The 17695-nt window shown below is 46.8% G+C and overlaps 1 protein-coding gene across 1 annotated transcript in view; it reads left to right on the top strand.

Annotated features, from left to right (window-relative positions):
* The window catches only part of DNAJC5B (DnaJ heat shock protein family (Hsp40) member C5 beta), a 78062-nt gene extending 62293 nt beyond the window's left edge, over nucleotides 1–15769 (top strand). The window contains exon 5 of the mRNA XM_088469361.1: nucleotides 15469–15769. Within this exon, the coding sequence (XP_088325487.1) occupies nucleotides 15469–15563 (95 nt within the window). The 3' untranslated portion in view covers nucleotides 15564–15769. The remainder of the gene's footprint in view (nucleotides 1–15468) is intronic.
* The last annotated feature ends 1926 nt before the right edge of the window (nucleotides 15770–17695 follow it).

The raw sequence follows: 17695 nt of genomic DNA on the forward strand, positions 1-17695 counted from the left end.
ATCTGTGTTTTTATTTATTTTTCTTTAATAAAGAATAAATAATTTGTTTTGGCACTGTTATTTAAATCTTAATTAATGTTTGATATTATTATCTGTACATAGTATATTTAACGTTTATATATATTTTTGTATACTTATATTTATATTATTTCATTATAATTATGTGTGTATTTTTATATATTTATACATATATATTTTTTATCTCATTTTTATTTTTATTCTTATTTAATTGTGTTTGTATTTAAATATACACATTTTATTTTATTGATTTGAGTTAATAGATATAATTTGTTTTGTTACTGAGATATGTTTCTTTGGTCATATACAAGAAATAAAAAAAAAATAAAAAAGTTTTTTTCTATATTCAACAAGATAAGGACACTTTGTACTGAAAAGGCTGTTACACAGTGTTGCTATTAATTTAATTAGTAACAGATGCAATATCCACCTGCAACAATTTAGCATTTCCACCTGGAGAGATATATACGGATGTCCTGGTATGGGAGCAATACCTCTGAGGAAACGGCCAGATTACCAGTGCCGAGAAACGCGTTAGGTGCTCCCATCTATACACACTTTTTTCTGCTCAAGGTCCCACTGACCACGGCTAAGAAGCTTGCCCCAAGAAGCGGTTACTACATCAACCAGTGGCTTTTCTCTACATATGCCCTGTTTAAATCTTACTGATTCCGGCTCCACATGCCGCGGCTAACTAAGAGGTGACTCCAGATGGTTAATAATAGCTTAGCGAGACGTCGCTAGCTGCAAGAGCGGCACACTTACTAGCCGCTCGGTGTCACAGAGCCGCACCGCTTATCTACACTACGAGACTCCGCAATCAGCTGCTCTCCTTGCCGAGACTCACGAGCAGAGACTTCACCCAGATCCTTTGCCACCGATTACCCACATTACAAACTGCATCGAACGGGTAAGCCACTGGAAATATCCAGCACGTTCACTTGGCTTTATTTTTATAACAATATCTGGCTATTTGGATTCTGGACTATTACTTATATTATTTTTGCTTCAATATCTCCACTGCATACAGCACTCTTTTTTTGTCCATCTCGAGGACTAATTGTTTTATTCATCATTCAATATTTGTTTTTTATTTGTTATGATATCCTTTTTCTATTAGGACAATATGCGCATTTATTTTTTATTTTTATCCGATGTTCATGAACAGAATTCTTTTTGATTTATATTTGTGTATTTGTATTATTAAATGTGTATTTATCCATTCACAACATTTTATTAGATTTATTCTATGATATATTGTTAGCGCTCCCACACCTGTGTTTTGTCTTTGTCTGCTCTGTACACTGTCCCCAGCTGGAGTGAAAATGGCGCCGATCACCGGGACCTATAGATTCCAAAACCCGCTAGAATCTGACAGTGAAATGATGACATTTTGCCTCATTTTGAGATCCAAGTCACGCGGGAAAACCCAAGCTGGAGTCGGATCTCGTCTCAGAACACAAAGTTCGGGTGGATCCAGTTCACAGAGAACTGAATCCACTCATCTCTAATCATAATTCATTTGTCTGTCAGGTTATGCATCCAGACACCCCTACACCAATTTGGATGAAACCAATGCACAGTGGTCCAGTTGGATCCTAGGGGGGTTAGGGTCCTGGTCAGACCTCCCATTGGTGTACTTTGGGCAGAACTTTGATTCAGGTAGCCTGTTCTAAGCCTTCCACTGGATAGATTTGGATGAAAACTTCACAGAGTGGTAACATTGGATCCGAGAAGACATACTAGGGGGTTGAGGTCCTGGTGTTCCTTCCCATTGGTGTATGCTGTGCAGAACTTTGACGCAGGGACGCTGGGCAAAACTGTGACTCTGGTCTGTTATGGACCTTCTACTGGATGGTTTTGGATGAAAACTTCATAAGAGGTGGATATTGCTCTGGGATGCCTAATGGAGTGGTAGGGGTCCCAGCCAGGCCTCATGATGGAGTGCACCGGGCAGATTTTTAACCCAGGGAGCCTGTTCAGATGAGGAGAGCTATCCAGAAATCTAGATAGATTTGGATGAAAACTTCACAGAGTGGTAACATTGTGGATCCAAGAAAATATACTAGTGGGTTGAGGTCCTGTTTGGCCCTCCCATTTGTGTATGCTGGGCAGAAGTTTGACCTGGGAAGCCTGTTCTGGGCCTTCCACTGGATGGAATTAGATGAAAACTTCACCAGTGGTGATTGGTCTGGGATGTCTAATGGAGTGGTTGGGGTCCCAGTTGGACCTTACTACAGAGTGCGCCGGGCAGTACTTTGACCCAGGGAGCCTGTTCTAGGCCTTCCACTGGATAGATTTGGATGACATCACATAATAAAAGTAAATAACTTGAAGATTTAAACCTGGGCAATGCCGCATCCTTCAGTTCTGCGGTGGTGGTCAAGCAAAGCAGACGGCGGTTGAAGAAGGAAGATTGGCGGCGGATAAAGAAGGAAGATTGGCGGCAGATGATGATGGAAGATTGGTGGTGGTTAAAGAAGGTAGATTGGCTGCACCAGCCCGGTGGCAGAAGAAAGAAGATGAGGGGCAAAGAGTGCTGAAGGTGGTCTGAAGGAGAGCTAAATGAAGCTCTCCACTGCAGCTTCTCCAAGCCTCCTTGGCTATTGGTAATTTGCCCCCCTCCCTAGACCACCAGGTGTCAGACATTAGGCTCATGGGTGCAATCAGGCTTCAGTCCTGTGGGGCACATTAGGCAGGCATAGGGCCCATGCCACAAGTTTAAGTGACTCTGGGCATTAGGTCCAGGTCACTTACTTTATAAGCCCTATGGTAGACAGGCAGCCTGAGCTCCTGGTGAGTGGCTAGGTATTAGTCCCAGTCCGCTCTTTAGTGGCAGATAGGTAAGAAGGGGTCTCTACTGTGTGGCAGAAAGCTCCTTAATCACATTTTGCCACACAGTAGGGCCCCCCTTACCTATCTACACTTTAATGTGAATAAGGAGCTATACTGTATGGCATAATGTGTATAAGGGATACTACTGTGTGACATTCTGTGTATAAAGGGCACTACTACAGTGTGACATAATGTGTATAAAGGGCACTACTACTGTGTGGCATACTATGTATAAAGGGTGGTACTACTGTGTGGCATACTCTGCATAAAGGGCACTACTACTCTGTGTCATACTCTGTATAAAGGGTGGTACTACTGTGCTGTTGTTTGCAGCGCTGCTTATTGTATTTTATTCTATTTTTTGTAGGAGGGTCATGGCCATGCTTCCCTAATTTGGCCATGCCTCCCTGATTTGGCCACGCTCCCCGTGTGCCCTGTTTATTTTTTCATTTTAAAGAATAGTAACCCTAAATGTGAAAGTCTACAAACAAAATGAATAAATCCTTGTTAATGTGATAAAAAAAGAAAAATTATACTTAATGAACATGTAAATGTGAAACCGCTAAGTAAAAAGCATCTTAGCTATACTAAGAAGATATATTAGATGAGATTTAGACCCCCTAGAAAGCCACTAGAACCAGTATACCTATGATTCCACAGCTCAGGTCAGAAAGTTTCATCCAGGGGACAAAGTTCTAGTGGTAGAAGTGGTAGAACCTATAGGACGGAGACATACAGAGCAAATATTAACTTGCTCAAACCCTGGCATGAGGAGAGTTTGACTAAACTCCTGACTAAACCACGCAGTTCTCCCACTGTCCCTGTGAGGGATACATTGTCTACAAAGCAGGGGAAAATAGTAAACTCCAACATCGACAGAGAACGAGAGATGATTACTCCTTTGCCAGAACGCACCACATTCGTCAGGTATGAGGAAGATATGCCTGGAAAGGTGGTCAGGAAGCATCAGTCTGAAAGCAAAGCCTTGCAGTTTGCAGCAGCAATTAAGATTTGGAACTCCAGATTTTCAAGGTTGCATGAGCCCAGCTGCAAGTCATTACTGAAGACAGTAAAGCTGGCCACACATCTAAAGATTATCTGTCCAACCAGTCAACTAGTTGATTGGTTGGAATGAAAATCTGGTAAGGTATGAAAGCAAATGACAATCAGCAATTTCTCCCAAACGCCGGAAAATGGAGAGAAACTGTTGTTTGAACAAATTGTTTAGATTAAACATATAACAAACTTGTCTGACAACCATTTTCATCTGTTTTCTGGCATTTAGGAGCAAATTGCTGATCATCAGTACTCCCATACGTTACCATATTTTCATTCCAACCAATCAACTATTTGTTGGTGGACAGATAATCTTTAGATGTGTGGCCAGCTTAAGAATTTAAAACTTTTGTTCACCCAGTGCTCTGGGCAATGATGCCGAATAGCAGCCAGCGAGTAGGCCGAAGTGTGTTTAGTGCTAGGGACAGAATGACTAGCTGTGCTGGTTAGCATGGCAGGAGGTGGCTGCATCCCATGGCAGCAGACTGAACTGTAGAGACTTGGATGCTGGATTATTTGCGTACACCTGTTTATTTAATTTCTATGTCTGCTATTCTAGGCTACTATATTTGTTTGCTAAAAAACAGTGTCTGCTTCCATTAAAAGACACTGGTACACTGGGAATGTGCCTGTCATGTGTCCTTATTTCTCCAACCCTGTTATATCTATATCTGGGTCCTGTGTGTAGAATGCTGATACTAGCTCCAGAGTCTTCCTTAGGAGGTATGCTGACCCCCAATCATACAGAAAATGAAGAAGGTGGCACTCAGAGACTGATGCTATCTCTTCTTATATACATATAAGCCAATATCTTCTTTCCTGCACTTATTGAATGATCAATGCAAACACTAAAGAGTCCATATTGAAAAAGTAATTATGAAAATATTTCTCACTAGCAGCTCCTCTTGTATGGTCCCTGCTCTTCTGGACCTACAGTAGAATAAATATCAAACAATACAAACACAGTGGCTCTTATAGTGTAGTAAATTCAGTACTCTTTAAAATAAAATGTGGTATAAAATATGCGTATATTTGATATTCTTACAAGTATGCTTATCTGAGGTGGGGTGTCAATATCTCACCAACATTTTACACACTATAGATGTCAGCTAGAATGGTTATCGAGGTTGTCAATAATGGAATTCTTTATGGGTGTTAGGACTCTGTTTTGTTTATCTTGGACTGTGTAATACTGGTGTTCACCAGTGGGGGATGCTGCTTGGACTCAGCTCCTTTTGTTCTTGACTGATGGCTTCCAAGGAGTTTACCTGCCTCATCAGCTGCACCTGAAACTCCTCACTGATTGATGTGTCTGTTCCTGCCTATGGTTCTGTTTCAGCTTCCAGTGACATCCAGATTGCCTGCTCAGCATTTCTCTAATGCATTTTGGTTCTATTGCCGTCCAGATTCCAGTGACATCCAGAATACCTGCTCAACATTTCTCTATAGCATTCTGGTTTCATTGCCATCCAAGTGACCCTGCATTTACCTAGTGTATTTTGCTGCTATTTCAGGTTTCATGGTAACCTGTTTTCACAAAGTGTATTTGCTGAACTCCTGCTTTTTCTGGTTGCACACCGTAGAATAGTATTGTAATTAGTGATTTCTTAAAACATGCGATTTTTCAGCAAAAAAATGTGAGTTTGTAGTATGTAATAGCCTTCGAGAACATGTAACTAGCATCAAACTAGCAACAACCATTCTCGCACTGGCAAAACACACCAACCAGATGTTGCCCATGTAAAACATACAACTCACGTATGTAATAGGCTGCGAGTCGTAAACTCGCACACAACTAGGGATGTGCGCCGGACCATTTTTGTCGGATTTGGTTCTAATTCGTCGTCCGGATTTGGATTTGCCAAACTGCGGTGACTGCCTTTGGATTTGGATTTGGATTTTTTTACAAAAATTAACAAAAAAAAGCTAAAATCACATAAATTGGGCTTTTTTTTCTTCCTAGAGTATTATTAACCTCAATAACCTTAATATCCAGTCATTTACAGTCAATTTAGACTAGGGATGTGCGCCTGACCATTTTTGCCGGATTTGGATTTGCTTCTAATTCGTCGTCCGGCTTTGGATTTGGATTTGGATTTGCCAAACTGCGGTGACTGGCTTTGGATTTGGATTTGGATTTGGATTTGGATTTTTTTACAAAAATTGACAAAAAAAGCTAAAATCACATAAATTGGTCTTTTTTTTCTTCCTAGAGTATTATTAACCTCAATAACATTAATTTCCAGTCAATTTAGACCATATCACAGCTTATAATATTGTTTTAACATTATTGGCCAAAGGTTGCAGTGAGCTGACTGGTTACTAAGCGACAAAGCAGCTGCACAACGACACAGACACCACAGTATAAAGCACATCTATGACACATTGCCACACAGCAGTGGCAGAAATGAAAAGTAGTGCACCCACCCAGTGGAGTACGGCCAGCAGAGTCACAGTACTTATTTACAAAGTGGGCTACGGCCCTAGGAGTCACAGTGCACAATCTTATTCGCATTACACCGCACATAGGGCCTGATTCACATTACACCATAAAGTAGTGTCTCTTATTTATGTTACGACACACAGTAGTGCCCCTTTTACACAATGCCCACAGTAGTGACCCTTTTACACAATGCCCACAGTAGCGGTGTCCCTTACACAATGTCCCCCAGCAGTGGTGCCCCCTATGCAGTCCCCTTAGTAGTAGGGTCCACTATGCAGTGCCCCCAGTAGAATGCTCCCCAGTAGTATGCCCCCCATTAGCAGGCCCCCCCAGTAGTATGCCCCCCATTAGCATGCCACCCAGCAGTATGCCCCCCATTAGCAGGCCCCCCCAGTAGTATGCCCCCCATTAGCATGCCACCCAGTAGTATGCCCCCCCCAGTAGTATGGCCCCCCCAGTAGTATGGCCCCCCCAGTAGTAGGCTGCCCCAGTAGCAGGCCCCCCCCAGTAGTAGGCTGCCCCAGTAGTAGCCCCCCCTGTAGTATGGGCCCCCCCTGTAGTATGGCCTCCCCTGTAGTAGGCTGCCCCAGTAGCAGCCCCCCCCAGTAGTAGTAAGCCCCCCCAGTAGTATGCCCCCCCCCCAGTAGCAGGCCCCTCAGTAGTATGGCCCCCCCAGTAGCAGACCCCCCCAGTAGTATAGCCCCCCCAGTAGCAGGCCCCTCTGTAGTATGGCCCCCACAGTAGTATAGCCCCCCCAGTAGCAGACCCCCCCAGTAGTGCAGACCCCCCCAGTAGTATAGCCCCCCCCAGTAGCAGGCCCCTCTGTAGTATGGCCCCCCAGTAGTATAGCCCCCCCCAGTAGCAGACCCCCCCAGTAGTGCAGATCCCCCCCAGTTGTATGGCCCCCCCAGTAGCAGACCCCCCCCAGTAGTATAGCCCCCCCCAGTAGCAGGCCCCTCTGTAGTATGGCCCCCCCAGTAGTATAGCCCCCCCAGTAGCAGACCCCCCCAGTAGTGCAGATCCCCCCCAGTAGTATGGCCCCCCCAGTAGCAGACCCCCCCCAGTAGTATAGCCCCTCCCCAGTAGCAGGCCCCTCTGTAGTATGGCCCCCCCAGTAGTATAGCCCCCCCCCAGTAGCAGACCCCCCCAGTAGTGCAGACCCCCCCCAGTAGTATAGCCCCCCCAGTAGCAGGCCCCTCTGTAGTATGGCCCCCCCAGTAGTATAGCCCCCCCAGTAGCAGACCCCCCCCAGTAGTGCAGACCCCCCCCCAGTAGTGCCCCCGGCCCTTGCACAAATAAAAAAATAAAAAATAAAAACTTACCTGTATCCCCGCTCCCGCGCCGTCCGCTCTGTCACACGCTGAGGAGGGAGCCGGAAGACGGAGCTCATGTGTGAGCTCCAGCCGGCTCCCTCCGTGCAGCAGCCAATGAGAGTCTGTGTGACTCTCATTGGCTGCTGTAACAAACACACAGCTGCCGCTGGCGGCTGTGTGTCTGTGTCTGTGTAGGGCAGAGCGCTATCACTGCGCTCTGCCCTACACGCGAGGAGACCTGATGTCGGATTCTCTAGTGAGAATACGACATCAGGCGGCTGCCGTTCGGCCCCGAACGGGGATCCGAGTCAGGCGGTGAACACCCGAACAGGGTTCGGGTGGACTCGGATCCCCAATGTTCGGAGCAGTTCGGATTCCACAGAATCCGAACCGCTCATTTCTAATTTAGACCACCTCACAGTTTAAATTATAGTTTTCACCATTATTAGTATTAATAGTATGCCCCCCATTAGCATGCCACCCAGTAGTATGCCCCCCCAGTAGTATGGCCCCCCCAGTAGTATGGCCCCCCCAGTAGTAGGCTGCCCCAGTAGCAGGCCCCCCCAGTAGTAGGCTGCCCCAGTAGTAGCCCCCCCTGTAGTATCGGCCCCCCCTGTAGTATGGCCCCCCCTGTAGTAGGCTGCCCCAGGAACAGCCCCCCCCAGTAGTAGTAAGCCCCCCCAGTAGTATGCCCCCCCCCAGTAGCAGGCCCCTCAGTAGTATGGCCCCCCCAGTAGCAGACCCCCCCAGTAGTATAGCCCCCCCAGTAGCAGGCCACTCTGTAGTATGGCCCCCCCAGTAGTATAGCCCCCCCGTAGCAGACCCCCCCAGTAGTGCAGACCCCCCCAGTAGTATAGCCCCCCCCAGTAGCAGGCCCCTCTGTAGTATGGCCCCCCAGTAGTATAGCCCCCCCAGTAGCAGACCCCCCCCAGTAGTGCAGATCCCCCCCAGTAGTATGGCCCCCCCAGTAGCAGACCCCCCCAGTAGTATAGCCCCCCCCCAGTAGCAGGCCCCTCTGTAGTATGGCCCCCCCAGTAGTATGGCCCCCCCAGTAGCAGACCCCCCCAGTAGTGCAGATCCCCCCCAGTAGTATGGCCCCCCCAGTAGCAGACCCCCCCAGTAGTATAGCCCCTCCCCAGTAGCAGGCCCCTCTGTAGTATGGCCCCCCAGTAGTATAGCCCCCCCCAGTAGCAGACCCCCCCAGTAGTGCAGACCCCCCCAGTAGTATAGCCCCCCCAGTAGCAGGCCCCTCTGTAGTATGGCCCCCCCAGTAGTATAGCCCCCCCAGCAGCAGACCCCCCCAGTAGTGCAGACCCCCCCCCAGTAGTGCCCCCGGCCCTTGCACAAATAAAAAAATAAAAAATAAAAACTTACCTGTATCCCCGCTCCCGCGCCGTCCGCTCTGTCACACGCTGAGGAGGGAGCCGGAAGACGGAGCTCATGTGTGAGCTCCAGCCGGCTCCCTCCGTGCAGCAGCCAATGAGAGTCTGTGTGACTCTCATTGGCTGCTGTAACAAACACACAGCTGCCGCTGGCGGCTGTGTGTCTGTGTCTGTGTAGGGCAGAGCGCTATCACTGCGCTCTGCCCTACACGCGAGGAGACCTGATGTCGGATTCTCTAGTGAGAATCCGACATCAGGCGGCCGCCGTTCGGCCCCGAACGGGGATCCGAGTCAGGCGGTGAACACCCGAACAGGGTTCGGGTGGACTCGGATCCCCAATGTTCGGAGCGGTTCGGATTCCACAGAATCCGAACCGCTCATCTCTAATTTAGACCACCTCACAGTTTAAATTATAGTTTTCACCATTATTGGCCAAAGGTTGCAGTGAGCTGACTGGTTACCAAGCGACAAAGCAGCGTCACAGACACCACAGTTTAAAGCACATCAATGACACATTGCCACACAGCAGTGGCAGAAATTAAATGTAGTGCACCCACCCAGTGGGGTACGGCCAGCAGAATCACAGTACTTGTTTACAAATGGGCTACCGCCCTAGGAGTCACAGTGCTCAATCTTATTCACATTACACCGCACATAGTGTCCCTGATTCACATTACACCATAAAGTAGTGTTTCTTATTTATGTTACGACACACAGTAGTGCCCCTTTTACACAATGCCCACAGTAGTGACCCTTTTACACAATGTCCACAGTAGTGACCCTTATACACAAAGCCCACAGTAGCAATGCCCCTTATACAATGCCCACAGTAGTAGTGCCACTTATACAATGCCCCCAGCAGTGGTATCCCTTACACAATGCCCCCAGTAGTGGTGCCCCCTTTGCAGTCCCCTTAGTAGTAGGGCTCCCTATGCAGTGCCCTCAGTAGTAGTATGCCCCCCAGTAGTATGCCCCCCGTAGCAGGTGCCCAGTAGTAGTGCCCCCATTAGCATGCCCCCAGTAGCAGTGCCCCCATTGGTATGCCCCACAGTAGCAGTGCCCCCCAGTAGTATGCCCCCCAGTAGTATGCCCCCCAGTAACCGTGCCCCCATTAGCATGCCCCCAGTAGTATGCCCCCCAGTAGCAGTGCCCCCCATTAGTATGCCCCCCAGTAGCAGTGCCCCCCATTAGTATGCCCCCCAGTAGTATGCCCCCAGTAGCAGTGCCCCCAGTAGTATGCCCCCCAGTAGCATGCACCCAGTAGCATGCCCCCCAGTAGCAGTGCCCCCATTAGCATGCCCTTCAGTAGCAGTGCCCCCATTAGCATGCCCCCCAGTAGCAGTGCCCCCCAGTAGCAGTGCCCCCATTAGCATGCGCCCCAGTAGTATGCCCCCCAGTAGCAGTGCCCCCATTAGCATGCGCCCAGTAGTATGCCCCCCAGTTGTATGCCTGAATCCCCGCTCCTGTCGCCGTCCATCCCGCTCAGCTGCTTTATTACGTTCTGAGGGAGTCGGAAGATGGAGCTCATGAGTGAGCTCCAACTGGCTCCCTCCGTTCAGCAGCCAATGAGCGTCTGCCTGACTCTCATTGGCTGCTATTACAAACACACAGCTGACGCTGGCGGCTGTGTGTTTGTGTCTGTGTAGGGCAGACCGCTATCACAGCGGTGTGCCCTACACTAGAGGAGCCCTGACGTCGGATTCTCTCGCGAGAATCCGACATCAGGAGGCTGCGGCTCGGCCTCGAACGGGGATCCGAGTCAGGCAGGGAACACCCGAATAGGGTTCGGGTGGACTCGGATCCCCAATGTTCGGAGCGGTTCGGATTCCACAGAATCCGAACCGCTCATCTCTATACACAACTCACAAAGATTAACTCGTAAAATAGTAGACTGGTCCTAGGACAGCGAGTTTAATGTGTGACTTTACTGTAACTCAACATCTGAGGCCTATTAACACTGAATATGGCCATTAACACTAATCAAACCCCTATATATACACCACGCCTGCCTCCATTTCACCTGTGTGGGTTCAGTAATAGTGAATTTTCTGAACTCCTCTGAGCAGTACATCTCTGGGCTCCTGACTATTGAGTAGCAACGTAGGAGGAGGGTGCAGGAGCATCACCAGATCCTGTGGCCCATTAGGTTACGTGCCAGACGCACCTATAGATTTCATATGGGCCTGTGCTCCCAATAAGATCAGGAGGTGGTGCAGCCTTTCAGACAGAACTGCACAAACCTCCTGAACTTATATGAGCAGGCAAGAGATGATTTAGAAACTTTGTTTGCCAGTAATTAATAATTATGCAGTGGCTGGCCTTCATAAATTATTGTTTGCCCTGCACTTTTTTGCAACAGACTCGTTTCAGTGAGCTGTAGGGTGTTGGGGATTACACAGGTCACTTTAACTCAAGCATTATGTTCTTTGAAGAAAATATGGTGTACACATATTCATTCCCCAGTTCTGAGTCAGAGTGGCAGGACCTGAAGCAGTGGCGTAACTACAATCCCTGCAGCCCCCGCGGTGGCTTGGGGGCGGCGAAGAATGAGGGCGGCACCTGGCATCAACGAAGTGAGGGGAGAGCCGCACTGAGTGCTGTGCCTGCGCTGCCGCCAGAGTGACTGTCAGGTGGGGCGCGTGGGAGCCGGTGGATCACCGAGGGTTTTACAGGGCTGGGCAGCGGCTGCTCCTGGCTCTGTGACACAGCTAGGAGCAGCTGCTGCCCAGCCCTATATCACCGCCGGTGATCCACCGGCTCCCACGCGCCCCACCTGACAGTCACTTTGGCGGCAGCGCAGGATGAAGACTGCCAGGTCCTTATCCAGGGGTGGATTGGGCCAGTCGGATTGTCCCCACACTGAGCACCATTAAGTCACTTCCTCCGTGGGCCGCTGGGCCAGATGTCATGATCGGAGCTCAGCTCCTATCAGGCAAATCATGCAGACAGTCACAGCTTCTGTTCTGCTTACTGGAGCACAATGAATATGGCCGACGGGGGAGCTGCCGCAGCAGCTCCTCCCATAAGCCTTTGCGGAGCCATCAGTAACCACTAATGGCTCCGCCTCCAGCCCGTGAGTTACTCATGCGTCCGCGTCACTCATACACCTCCCCTGTCCCCTCCGACTTTTTCGGCAAGGGGGAGCAAAATTTATAGTGACGCCACTGACCTGAAGATCAACTTCTATAGGCGTGCATAAAAAATAGTAATCTATTACATTTCCCCCTATGTCTTGAATTTGTTTTGTGCTCTCCAGCCTTCTAGGGCTCTATATTTACCTGCCTATGCCTTCCCGTGTGCTGTGTTTAATAAACCTTTATGCACCTTCATCTGTGTCTGGGATCGGTATATGGTTTTTGCACACACTGAAACATAACACTGGGGTATTACCTCCTGTAATTAAACTATCATACCAGAAGCACTTGACAAAGACGGCTCAAGGTCACTCATTGTGTAATGTAAAATGCTTTTAATAGATGGATTCTCTTTAGACAATTAAATACTCTTACATAAAATTAGCTTCTCCTAAGCCCGTAATTGAACCTCCTGGATGACAGATAGAATTGGCGAATCCACTTCACCCTTGAATGGGGTGTGAGCTCCAAGCGGATTCACTGGTTGTCTAATGATGATTTAGGCCAAACAACGCCGTCCAACGCATTTCGTTATTATTTAGACTTCATCAGGGGTGTGATCTGACAAGAAGAGATCAAATATGATGTTTGCACTTGCTGAGGAAGATACATTTTCACTTTAATTGAAAATTATTTAATGCAACGGCAACGTTACAGCCATTACAGCTCCTTTCCTACATACAGTAATTAGTCAGGAACATCTGCATGATGTATAGAAACCCAGACTTGCCCATCTTAGCTTAGATTGCAAGCTCTCAGGAGCAATGATGTCCTCTTCCCTTATGTGCTTTTCCTTCCCTCACTGACAGCAATGCATCACGTGGAAACAGACCGGGAAGTTGACATGTGTTGTATTCTGATGCATTAATGGCATGGGACTGTATAACTGACATATACCACTATATGTTTGCAGATTCATAATTGTTGCTGTATAGAGCCATATAGTGTTTAATTGGATTATATACCCCAAAAATTGTAAAGTATGAAGAATAAAACTTTTTTTGAAAAAAAAATGTTTTTTTAAGGTATAAATAGATGATATTTTAAGGTAAATGGATATTTGTATGCCACAATTAACCATACATAGATAGATAGTTAGATTAATTGATTGATAGATTGATAGTATAGATGAATAGTAATAATATATTTGACCCTGTTTTCATACATTACATACTGCATATAGGTCTTGAAGGAGTGTGTATGGTACAGGGTTATGCATTTGGCCACTTGCAATACATTAGTACATTCCCTGCTGTATAGCAGAGGAAATTTTAGAAAGTGCAAATAAATATAATTTTATGCAATATCACTATATAGCAGGGATGGGGAAGCTCAGAGGGCCAGACCAAATGGTTCCGAGGGCCTTATGCAGCCCTAAGAACCATTTGGTCTGGCCCTCTGAGCTTTTTTCTGCTAGCCTATCTGGATAGCAGGGTGCCTATAATGGCACCCTGCAGCCAGAATCTATGCAGCAGTGCCGCCTGGAGCACTCTTAGGATGCTTCAGACTGTCACACCGCTGCCCTTTCAGCTCCCAGGAACATCCTCAGGATGATCCGGGCATTGCTGTAATCACTGGCGACTGTGGCCCCGCCTCTGTGTGATGTCACGCGGAGGGGGCATAGCCTGCACCAGGCCCACGAATACTGTTATATATATCAAAATGGCCCTCGGCAGAAAAAGGTTCCCCACCCCTGCTATATAGGCCAAATACAGTGGTGGCAAACATAAAAAGGGTGAATATTTACATCAGCAGTGAGGGCAGCTTAAACGAGAGTACATAGCAAGCCTGACCTGGTATAATTAATTAATTATACATGTACACAGAGGCGGTGCTGCTGTTGATGTAGAATCGGAAGAACAGTTACAGGTGTGTACACACTGCACTGTTGGTCCAATCTGGCCTGGTCAAATCGGCTGAATATTAAACAGCATATAAGATGCAATCCTTCGATTCGACCAGTTTTCTTCAAACAAAACATGATGGAAGGTGTGTACAATCTCTTTCAATATCAAAAGAACGGGTTGAAATCGAAAGAACGGCCCGACGATTGTATTGGTGTGTACCCAGCTTTATACCAGCATCACGTCCCCACTGCCAACAACAGCACTAAACCTTTGGGTTTAGCCTGCACTGATTTTGTGCCTATCATGTATGCATACACATTAATGTATATGTACAGTAGCTTGTATCCCATGTTCTACAATGTTATCCTGTAAGTATCTGGCTCTTTCCTATTGTTTTGTTTGCACTGTTTCTGCTTATGCTCTTTGTAAGGCAATGCAGACCCATTGTGGCGCCATATAAATAAAGGGCGGTCAGCAGGTGTCGCATACACGGTCACACTCTTAGGGTATTTTTTGTAAAAGATATCCTGAGAAGTGCGGGGAGAGTATTCGGGGGGATAGGGCTTTCTCCCAAGCTCTGTCCCTGCATGCGATATTTGATCCATCCTTGCAATATATTAAAATATCGCACTGCGAATTTGAGCCATATTAACACATCCCATCTGCATCTGAGGTGCGAATTGTGATAAATATGCCCCTTAGACACATTTTGTGTTCTAAAGACACATAAAAAAATAATAGTATGTCTTTTCTTGTGTTAAAGGGCCATTTTAGACTTGGTCAAGCCATTGGATGTGCTGATATCTTTAAAGTTTGTATTCTCAATGTGCTATACTGTATATACTGTCTAACATAATAAATTCAATCTACAAGTGTTAAAAAAAACAGATTATCTAGTGTGATGGCCAGAAGTCAGTTAATCAAGATTAAAAAATCTTTCATTCTACTGCAAAAATGTTTGAATGTTTATATCCGTCTATAACGGTGTATATTATACTGGAAGCCAAATACTAGCATGCATAGATATAATGGGCCTGATTCAGAGGTGGACTCAGTGGCAATGGTGCATGCTAACGGACTACATGTTAAATCTGCTCGGGCGTCCAAGTCGCAGCACAGGCTCGGAGGCACGGCCTGAGAATCTTAGTTGGGGTTTCTGGGAGGTAACAGGGCCGACGCGGGGGTGTTGTAGAATGTGACTGCATTCATACTTAGATGGAGAAACTGCACCTGCCATAGGACTGTTGCAAGTTTAAATGGTGCGAGCGATGGTGCATCTAGATATACACAGTGAATCAACTATACTAAGACGTTGCAAGTGGGCATCTCAGATGTTTGAAAATCGGATGAGGCATTAGCATAAAGAGGCAGCAGCCTCAGAGTCTGACTCTTTGTTTCTAACCACAGCTCCTAATTCTATTTTGCATTGTTTTATTATAGATGGATATACACCCATTGTTATGCAGCCGACAAATGCAAGCGAGAAGACGCAGCTGATTGGAGACAGTCGTCACACTTACCAGACAGACTCGTAAAACTTGAAATCAAGTTTCTGCAAGTTACACTGAATGTGAAATAAAGTTCCCCCTAATGTAAATTAGAAAAATATTATATCAGGTCATGGAAATCATAGATGAGTTGTAATATCTGCAATAGTTATAGTAGAAGGTGAGTTATTGCTTAGAATGAACACTGAATAGGTGGCATCAGAACTCATGTGTTTCTTCCAATATGTCTTAAAGAAATGTTATGTATATATACAGTATGAATAATTTATGTTTATGTTACATTGATAACAGTCTGCAAAGATGATTAAATATATCTAATCTGTATTAAAAATAAGTACAAACATGAAACATCATGGATACATTTCAGCTTTGATAAGTCTTTTAGGAATTCTTGAAAATCGGTAATGGATTGTCTACTGCTCCTGATTACCTGCCTGAAAATGACCACATAAGTAATGAATAGAAAACTGTAAAGTATATGTTTGGATATTGTCAAACTTATAGGGAGCCAGCTCTGTGGGTTTAATCACCCCTAATATTTGTATGGCAGGTAGAGGTGTGTGGGCGTGTTTGTGTGTGGTGGTTCAAGGGGTAGGCTAGCAGGAATATTGCCCGGAGCGCAGCCACAGCCACCCCACCAGTGCCACCTCCAGTTTGACTCCTGCCAGCTCTCCTGACATGCGCATCTCTACTCCATGCTGTGCCACTGAGGAAGAAGATCATGCAGAACAAGAAGGTAAGTTAAATGGACCGAAGAGGGGTCGTTGTGACATGGGGTAGAAGGCAGGAATTAGAGTGGGTAGGAGAATGGAATGACATGGGGCAGGAGGATAGAGTGACATGGGGCAGGAGAATGGAGTGTCAGGGGCAAGGAGGCTGGAGTGATGTGGCAGGAGGACAGAGAGTGACAGGGGCAGGAGGCTGGAGTGATGGGACAGGAGGGTGGAGTGACAAGGGGCTGGAGTATGGAGCAGGAAGCTGGAGAGATGGGGGGCAGGAGGCTGGAGCCACATGAGTTAAGGGGATGGATGTAGGGGACTGGAGCCTGGGGTGATGGGGGCATGAGGATGGAACATTATATATATATATATATATATATATATAGTACCTGGCATTGCACAGGTTTAAATCTTCAAGTAATTAAGTTTTATTAGGTGATGTCGTCGAAATCCATCCAGTGGAAGGCCCAGAACATGCTCCCTGGGTCAAAGTTCTGCCCAGCGCACTCTGCCGTGAGGTCCAACTGGGACCTCAACCACTCCATTAGGCATCCCAGACCAATTGTCACCCCTCTGTAAAGTTTTCACCCAAATCTATTAAGCGCACTCCCTCATGTGGTCTGACCATGACCCCAACCACTCCATTAGGCATCATGGATCAATTGTCACCCCTCTTTGAAGTTTTCATCCAAATCCATCCAATGGAAGGCCCAGAACAGGCTCCCCGGGTCAAAGTTATGGCCACCGTCCCCACAGTAGCAAACGCAGAATTTCTAGAGGGGGGTTTCCAAATGCTTGATTTTAGAGCGAGTGTGGCCAGTCCATGAAGGGGGCAGAATTAGTACTTAACCATCTTTAATATGTGTCATACAAAGTGTATTGTGTCATAATTCCAGCATATACAGGAACAGCGATCACAGTAAGTCATTAGATGCGGCAGTAGGGCCATCCTGCCTGAGCTGAATGTTTTTATTTTATATGTGGGCATCATTCCAGAGCTTTGGAGCAAGTCCGGGGGTCTGGGGGAGCAGCAGAAGAATCTAGCACTGTACATATTGGGCTCTATAGCAGCACATCCCTAAAACTGCATGGTTTCCAGATCTCCTAGTTGGTGCACAGGTTATTTATTACTGGTTCATATGTGTTAAAAGATCCACAGGTGGTGCTAATTATTTCATTTGTGATACTGCACTGGTAAAATTCTATTATATTACTATTTCTATTGTGGTCATGGTGTGGGCTAGGGAGGGGGGTTTCCAGGCAGATGGAAACCCCCCCTGCATTTGCCTATGCCCAGGTCAAAGTTCTGCCAAGCATACACCAATGGGAGGTCCGACTGGGACCTCATCCCCCTAGTATGTCTTCTGGTATCCAATGTTACCATTCTGTGAAGTTTTCATTTACATCCATCCAGTGGAAGGCTCAGAACAGACTCCCCGG

The sequence above is a fragment of the Taudactylus pleione genome, unplaced genomic scaffold (assembly GCF_031769625.1).
Source record: "Taudactylus pleione unplaced genomic scaffold, aTauple2 ptg000090l, whole genome shotgun sequence".
Taxonomy (NCBI): Eukaryota; Metazoa; Chordata; class Amphibia; order Anura; family Myobatrachidae; genus Taudactylus; species Taudactylus pleione.